This window comes from Phasianus colchicus, chromosome Z, assembly GCF_987193195.1.
Source record: "Phasianus colchicus chromosome Z, bPhaCol1.hap1.1, whole genome shotgun sequence".
Lineage (NCBI taxonomy): Eukaryota > Metazoa > Chordata > Aves > Galliformes > Phasianidae > Phasianus > Phasianus colchicus.
In genome coordinates this window covers 1,539,074-1,546,410 of record NC_143476.1, presented here as the reverse complement: position 1 = coordinate 1,546,410, position 7,337 = coordinate 1,539,074, and the positions used below count along the sequence as shown (strand labels likewise).

Sequence of the window (7,337 nt, the reverse complement as noted above, 5' to 3'; positions counted from 1 at the left end):
AGAGCCAGGTGTAATGAGGGCATGGACTTCGATGAGCTCCTTCTCTCCATTAATGTTGTCAGATGGAAGGCTGCTGTTGGAACTGCAGCAATTTGTGCTTCCTAAGAGCTCTCCACTGATGGAAGCACAGAGAGCATCCTCGCTACTTGCCCTGGATCTTATGGCTTGGCAAAGGCTCGATTCACCTAGAAAGGATACACAGGGGTTAGTGTCAAACTTAATTACGACAGTGGTTCTTGATCAGGGGTGAACTGAAAATGCTAGGCTGGGGCTGGAACGCCAGAAGGAGATACAAGTGCAGAGCAAGCTTGAATTCTATGCTCCTGAAAAGCAGGGATTTGGAAGCTGCATTTGCACCCTTACCTGCCAGGACTACCACTGCTGTTTCAGAGGGCTGCCTGGCATTGCGCTGCAGTTGGCGTTTGCTCCCAGAGGATGGCTTTCTGAGCCTGAAGCAGCAACACCAACTGCTAGCTGGCGATTCCTCAGTCTTGCTGGGTGGATTTTGCCTGGAGAGAGAAAACAGCCAATGCTGTGAGTCGTGCGTGGTGCAGGGTGAGGGAAGAGCAGCACTGAGCTCTTGGCAGCAGTTTCTTGTTCCTGGGACTGCCTGGTTTCTGCAGAAACACAACTTAGAAACTCGCTCTGTTTGCAACAGTTGAGGATGGCTCCGTTCTACAGCTCAGCCCTGAAGTCTTGCTGGCTGAATTCCCCTCACATCTGTCAAGCAAGATGCAGAGCATGTGAGCAAAGGCTCCACAGCTGTACAGCACAGCATCTGAGGGAGTGCTTTGATTTAGCTGGCAGGTGTAACTGCTTTCTGAGGAACCGTGCAGCCATAAAGGAAGCTCAAAAGCATCTCTGACTCTTACATTAGCACCTCATCAGCCTCATCTCACTGCCATGTTTAATTTCTAGTGCCAGCAAGTCTGACCAACTGCTCTGCTTAGAGGAGAACTGGAATTGTTTTCAGGCAGTGGCCCTGACATCTGGAAAACCCCACCAGTAGCATAACTTAGTTTCAGCAAGTTTTGGCACTAGAAATCATGGAAAGAAAAACAGAAAAACCCACCCAAACAATGATGCTAGGTGCTGGAAAAGAAAGTCCTCTTTACCTTTCAGATGGAAAGTCAATGACGGTGTGGAATTTGCCCTGTCCAGCTGCAGGGCTTTCTTCCACTTCATTGTCCCGGCTGCTCTCTGTCACAACAGGAGAGCTGCTGTGGCCTCGCCTCTGTGCCTGTGCCTCCTCCAGGCTGAGCAGCTTTGTGGCAGCAGAAGAGACCCCCACAGACTTGGGCCCTGGGAGAGAATTGTGCCCTGTCAGGGAAAACCACAGTTAAGAGCGAGGATCAGAAAGCAGCAGCACAGCCACCACAGTTCTGGGGGAGGTGCTGTATTTTTCTCAGGCTTGCTTATCCGAGCCACTGGAAGAAGAGGAGCTCAAAATAACCATGTGGGCAGAGGTGTGTTTATGGCAAAGGACACGGTCATCATTAAGAGCAGCTTACTGTATCAAAATAGGCAAGGAAAAAAACAAGGAAATGGGGGCAGGGAACTGAGAAAGCTTCGCTGCCACACTTGCATCAAGCTTTTCCTGCGTGCAAACCATAATAATGACGGTTTCCTCCTTGTGAAATTTGGGCTTGGACATTCTCAGCATCCAGCAACAGGATGCCATACCCTAATGGAAGCCCAGAGGTCTGCTGTCCCCTTGATGGTAAAAGAGTATCTCAAACATCCTGGAGAAGGCCTGCATTTGGTCAAGGTGTCAGGTCAAGATCAAGCTAATGGAGGAAGACACTCACCTGCTGCATCTGCAATGTCTGCTCCGGATTTGGAGCAGAAGAGGACGTCGGTGTGGTTGATGATGAATTCCACCACATCCGACTGCGTCTGCAGCTCCATGCAGGCAGCTCTTCCGCTGGCGCAGGCAGACTCGTTCTGCTGTGATCTGTAGAAAAGGCAGATTTTAGAAGTCATTTCTCCAAGACCGTTTCCCCGAGTCTGAATTGTTGCAGCCAAAAGCTGTCAGCTGAGGCTCTGGAGACTTCCGCAGTGGGCAATCAGTGATGCCACTGCAGAAATTCCCCTGGATGATCAAGGACACGTCAGTCCCATCTCAACAAGACTGCAGAAATTGTCACCTAGACATTGTGCCCGTGGGGTTGGAGAACAGCTCAGGCTCCTGCTCTTCTGTCAGCCACAGATTTTACAGGAGAAGAGCACATTTGATGGAGAAAAAGAGAGGACTGCTTTTCTTAACTGGAGAACAGAGGAAGTGTTGAAACCGAAGCAGAAGTTTACCTTAAGAGGTTTGGAGCCCACACAATGGCTAGGTTCCTGGCATGCATGTTTGTGATGGTGGAGCTCCCAGCCAGACACGCCAAGTGTCTCATCAGGAACTCCAGTGTCCTGGAAAACAAGAGAGGCAAATGTTCAGCACCAACGAGCATGCCGTGCTGCAATTCAGAAAGACAAAGGCTGGAACCGCATCGTTGCCCTCTGCAATGCAGCAGGGCTGAGCTCAGCAGGCTGAGGGCAGCACTGACCTGTAGTGAGGAGCGGGCAGCTGCTGGATGACGTCCTGCATTCTGAGCAGCCGCTCCTCCTCTGTAGCGGCACCAACAGCATCCTGGAGTAGTGCAGAAAGGGAGCGAGACACCAATCAGGCTAGTACACCACTGCGAGTAAACCTCGTGGGGCTGACAGCAAAAGGGCCTCCGAGCTGGGGCACTGCTGCAGCCATCTGCCAAGAGGCCCAGGAAGAGGGAAATGAAAGACGTGGCCTTGTGCTTACCGAGAACTTGCCGTACAGCTGGTGGGTGAGCAGAGGGTTCGGGAGCTCCCTGAAGTACATCTTGCAGAGGGAGCTCACGCTGTGAATGTCACGGACGGTGAGCTCAGGAATCTGCTCCGACTCAAATTCCTGCCTGGAGAGAGGGACGCAAACCCGGTTGAGCGAGAGGAAGGCAAGCCCAAAGCCACACCAGATGCACTCAGGCTGTGTCAGTCGCAGCACTCTTACCGCAGTCTCTGGATGTTGGACGCGACGCCGGACAGGCGGTATATCCCCTGCACCACGCCGTGCTGCTCAATGAACTCAGCGCAGCTCTGGAGGACCTGGGGGACTGAAGAACACGTGCCAGCCGTCAGTGGAGCTCCTGATTCAAGTCCTGCTGCAGGCTGTGCTTCACATCCCATCCATTAAGCCCAGCCAGGCTTGGCTGAAGCAAATACAGATGTGCTTGTCTCTTAGGAGTATCCGCCTCACTTTATCCTTCAGCCATCAACTCCCATTACACGTGCCTCCACTGCTATCAGCCTACCCCCTGCTAGATATGAGCTCCCTTTCATCTTATTTAGATGCCAGCAGAGGAAGATCTCAGGAATGGGCAGCTCCTTACCATCACGACCGGAGTGGAGAAGATGCTCTCCCAGGTCACCGCCAAACACCCTTTCCTTCTCCACCTCCCGCTCGGTCGGTTTCTTTGGGCGGGCCTTCACCAAGGAACGAAGGAAGGTGAGGATCTTGCTGCGTTTCTTGGGCTCTGCACAACAAAAGGAAGAAACCAGGTCATTTCAGGTTTGGCTCCGTTGGACGAGGCCGAGCACAGCACATTCTACAGAGCACGTCAGAACGGGAAGAACATTACCAACCAGTACATACAAAAAGGGATTTTCCCCATCTCTGGAGGAGCCCAAGGCCAGGCTGGATGGGGCCCTGGGCAGCCTGGTCTAATCTGACATTAAATGTGGGGGCTGGGAGACCATCCTGAGGCAGGAGGGTTGGAGCATGATGATCCCTGAGGTCCCTTCCATCCCAAGCCATTCTATGAAGATTCTATAGTTTTGCCAAGTCCAATCATAAACACAGGAGGATTGGGCCAAATCTCTGCCCCATGGTGTGCATGAAGAATCATCAACCCAGAGGACAATGTGGGATGGATAAAGGAGGTACTAAACATGGAACATACCCCCAAAAAGACTTCATTTTGCTTTCCCACACCATCAAATGTAACATCCATACCTGGCTTTGGCACAGAATTGATGAGTGCCTCAGGAATGTTCTTATTAATGAGTTCCACACACTCCCCTGGGAAAAATCCAGCCTGTAACAAGAAGAGAAGCCAACTATTGCATGCAGCACTTCTCAGATCTGAACTGTTAAACCAAAAGGCACGTAACATTTCCCTCAGAACGTGCTTGCCTGACGTTCCATAAGACTATCCAGCAGAAAATGGCCATAGTTCACAGCATAAAGGTAATAATTTTTCAACATTTGCAGCCAAAGGCAAGGTCCTCTGACACCGACACAAGGAAACTGTTTATGTCCACTGGGCATCCTGTGCAGGCAGAGCAGCTCTAAGCTGAGATTCCTGCCTTTACTGAAGTTGCACTCTCCAGTCTGAAGCTTGTGCCTACCTGGAAGCCGAGCTTGCCTCTCCACCAGGGGGTCAGCTCCTTTGGTGGCATGTCGATGACACAGATGATGTCTCCCACCTGCAAGAGATTGCAACGTCAATCCCAGCTTCAGCACGGCTGGGAGGAAAGCACAGCTCAAATGACTGCATTCTTCTGCACTGCCAAACATCGCCGAGCATGAGAGCACTTGCACCAGTGCAGCTCTGAAGGCATTTGCCATTGTAAAATTGAGCAACAAGGAACGCCTTGAACTGCTTACCTCAAAGGAGAGTTCATCCGCTGCCTGGGCAACGTATCTCTTAATAGCATGGGCAGCAGCAATAGCTGGAACATTCACAGGTGCCACCTCATGGTCCAGCAGGGGCTTCCCCTTGTTCTCAGCCTGAAACAGAGAGCACAGGCCACGGTGAGGAGCTGGGAACCAACAAGGAGGATTTCAAGGTGAGGAGCACATCTGCAGAGAAAGCTGCAGGAAATGCACTTGGTCCTTATCATGGGCACTTCAGAAGGAACTGCAAGTCTAATAACGGCTGTTTCTCTCCCTGGTGTGCAGCAGGCACACGCCAGGCAATGCAAAGATGCATCTCTCCCCACCCAGACTAATCAGCAATGGCACTGATGCAGACAGGTGGCCTTGTCCATTTTGCCCCCTCCTTTCCTGCGCTCTTTGTGCAGGAAGGCTGACTGTTTCAGATGCTAGGAGACCGTGAAGAGGGAAACCAAAGCTACGGCTGCAGTTACAAGGTGCAAACAGTGCCATTGCAAGCACCAAGCAGCTCTCTTGAGCAGTCCAACCAACAGCGAGGCCAAACAGAGCAGAGAATGATTGTTGTTTCTGCAGCCATTTCAAGGGAAAAGTCAGTAGAGGACAAACACAACACCCGAGATGGCTCTGGTACTTTTATAAACTTGCCACACTTGCACTACTGTCTTGCCACAGAGGAGCTCCCTTGGAAAGCAGGAGAGCACATCTGCGGCTCACTCTGCTGGCTGCAGTCAGGGAACAAAGACCAATCAGAGCTTCATACTCTACCTCTGTCCATGCCAGGTCAGGCCCACAGCTGATCTCGCTGCACGCCACAGCCATCAGCGTAGGTGTGACAAGCTGGAACTGAAAAGAAACACACTTTTATGTTCACTGTTCACATCTCTGCTGTGCTCCCTACAGCTGTCGGGCACACTCACACAGCCCAAGCACGCCTGCTGGTGTCCCTGGTGATGCTGTGCAGCTCTGCACAAGCTGGGGCTGGGACTCTTTGCCTAAGGGATTGCTTTCCATAAAACCAGCTGGTCACAGCACCACAGACAGCATCCTTCTGAGGGCTGAGCTGCAGAGCACGTGGAGAAAACCCACACGTGACCAGCGTCCCATCAAAGCTGGATGAGGCTGTGTTACTAAACATGGGGCGTCACGGGCTGCTAAAGCATGTGGGGAGACAAACCATGGCAGGTACCTGGCAAGAGATCAGAACGAGGAAGAGAAATCTCACGAATCCGCAGCCGTTCCTTGTCACTTTGCTCTGATCTTCCACGAGCAAAAGCTGCAGCAGGGAAGCAGGCAGAGGGTGGAGAGAGGAGAGAGAAAGAGCAGGTCAGTTTGCTTCCACGGTTTAGCAAAGACTACGACGGAAAATCCAAAATCTGCCCTCCCTCAACTTAAAAACTTAAGTTTTCAACTTAAAACCATTTCCCCTTGTCCTGCTGTTATCTACCCTTTCAAAGAGTTGATTCCCCTCCTCTTTTTAGGCTCCCTTTAGGTACTGAAGGCTGCCATGAGGTCACCCCACAGCCTTCATTTCTCCAGGCTGAACAAGCCCAGCTCCCTCAGCCTGTCTTTGCAGGGGAGGTGCTCCTGTCCCCTGATCATCTCTGTGGCTCGCCTCTGGACCCTCTCCAACAGCTCCCTGTCTTTCTGGACACTGTACTGCAGCTGGGGCCTCACAAGAGCAGAGCAGGGGGGGACGATCACCTCCCTGTCCCTCATGGCCACCCCTCTGCTGATGGAGATAATGTGATCCTATGAGCTCCGCCAGCCAGCAGTTCTCAGCACTCACTGTCCCCCCGTCTCTCCCACACTGTCTCAGCTTACCTACAAGGTGCTGCACAGGACGGTGTGAAGACAAAGGGACGCAGTCGGTGCACAAGTGCAACAAGCGAGCTGCTCAGTCAGAGCTCCAGCGCTCCAATGAAGGGACGCAGCACGCACTGCTCCTCCCCTCATTCTAGCCCTTATGACATCACTGAGGGCCACCAGGCTGCTCCACCACGACGCACAGGGTGGGGAGGCAAGACCAGGCACAAGGGCAGAAGATTTCAACAGCCCAGCCCAACGTTCTGGAATCAGGGGCTGCTTGGAATTCTACCCCAGCCAAATCCTGGAGAAGCTGGCACGGGGTCGTCATGACCAAAGCGCAGGACCTGGCGCTTGCTCTTGTTGAGCCTCGCACAACTGGCCTCAGTGCATCCCTCTGGAGGGCCTTCCTGCCCTCAGCCAGATGGACGCTTCCTCCCAGCAGCGTACCTTGCAGTGCTGGGCCCATGTCAAATCCACACTAGAGTGGCTTTTGTTACATTCAAGGGCATGTTGCAGCACCCATCTATTTCACCTGGAAGGAAATAAAGCAGGAGATGGGAGAAACACAGAACTACTGCCAGACTGCTTTATCCCTTTCTTAGCCCAACTTCCCTTGCCTCATCCCCTACCCCAACTCCTGGATGATGCCCACGGGCTGATAGTTGGATCTCAAGTCCATAGGACTCCTTTCACAGGGCTCCATCAAAAAGGCTGTCACACTTGTTCCGTACACTCACACTGACCCAGCAGTGGTATCACAGTCACTTAACACACACACAACAACCAAACCCCGAGCATGCACATCCCTTCCTGCGTGACTGCAGCCCACAGCTCCCCT

The 7,337-nt window shown here is 52.4% G+C and overlaps 1 protein-coding gene across 1 annotated transcript; it reads right to left on the bottom strand.

The window, feature by feature from the left end:
• Positions 1-1,111: 1,111 nt before the first annotated feature.
• LOC149912174 (rho GTPase-activating protein 32-like) lies at positions 1,112-6,634 on the bottom strand. Its single transcript, XM_090130692.1, has 13 exons — positions 6,515-6,634; positions 5,880-5,966; positions 5,459-5,536; positions 4,685-4,807; positions 4,426-4,503; positions 4,031-4,112; positions 3,408-3,551; positions 3,029-3,131; positions 2,801-2,933; positions 2,553-2,635; positions 2,308-2,415; positions 1,809-1,954; positions 1,112-1,320 (listed from the first exon to the last, which is right to left on the bottom strand). Exons 3-13 carry the CDS (start codon positions 5,510-5,512, stop codon positions 1,112-1,114), a joined length of 1,263 nt encoding a protein of 420 aa, XP_089986818.1. The 5' UTR covers positions 5,513-5,536; positions 5,880-5,966; positions 6,515-6,634.
• Between the last annotated feature and the right edge of the window lie 703 nt (positions 6,635-7,337).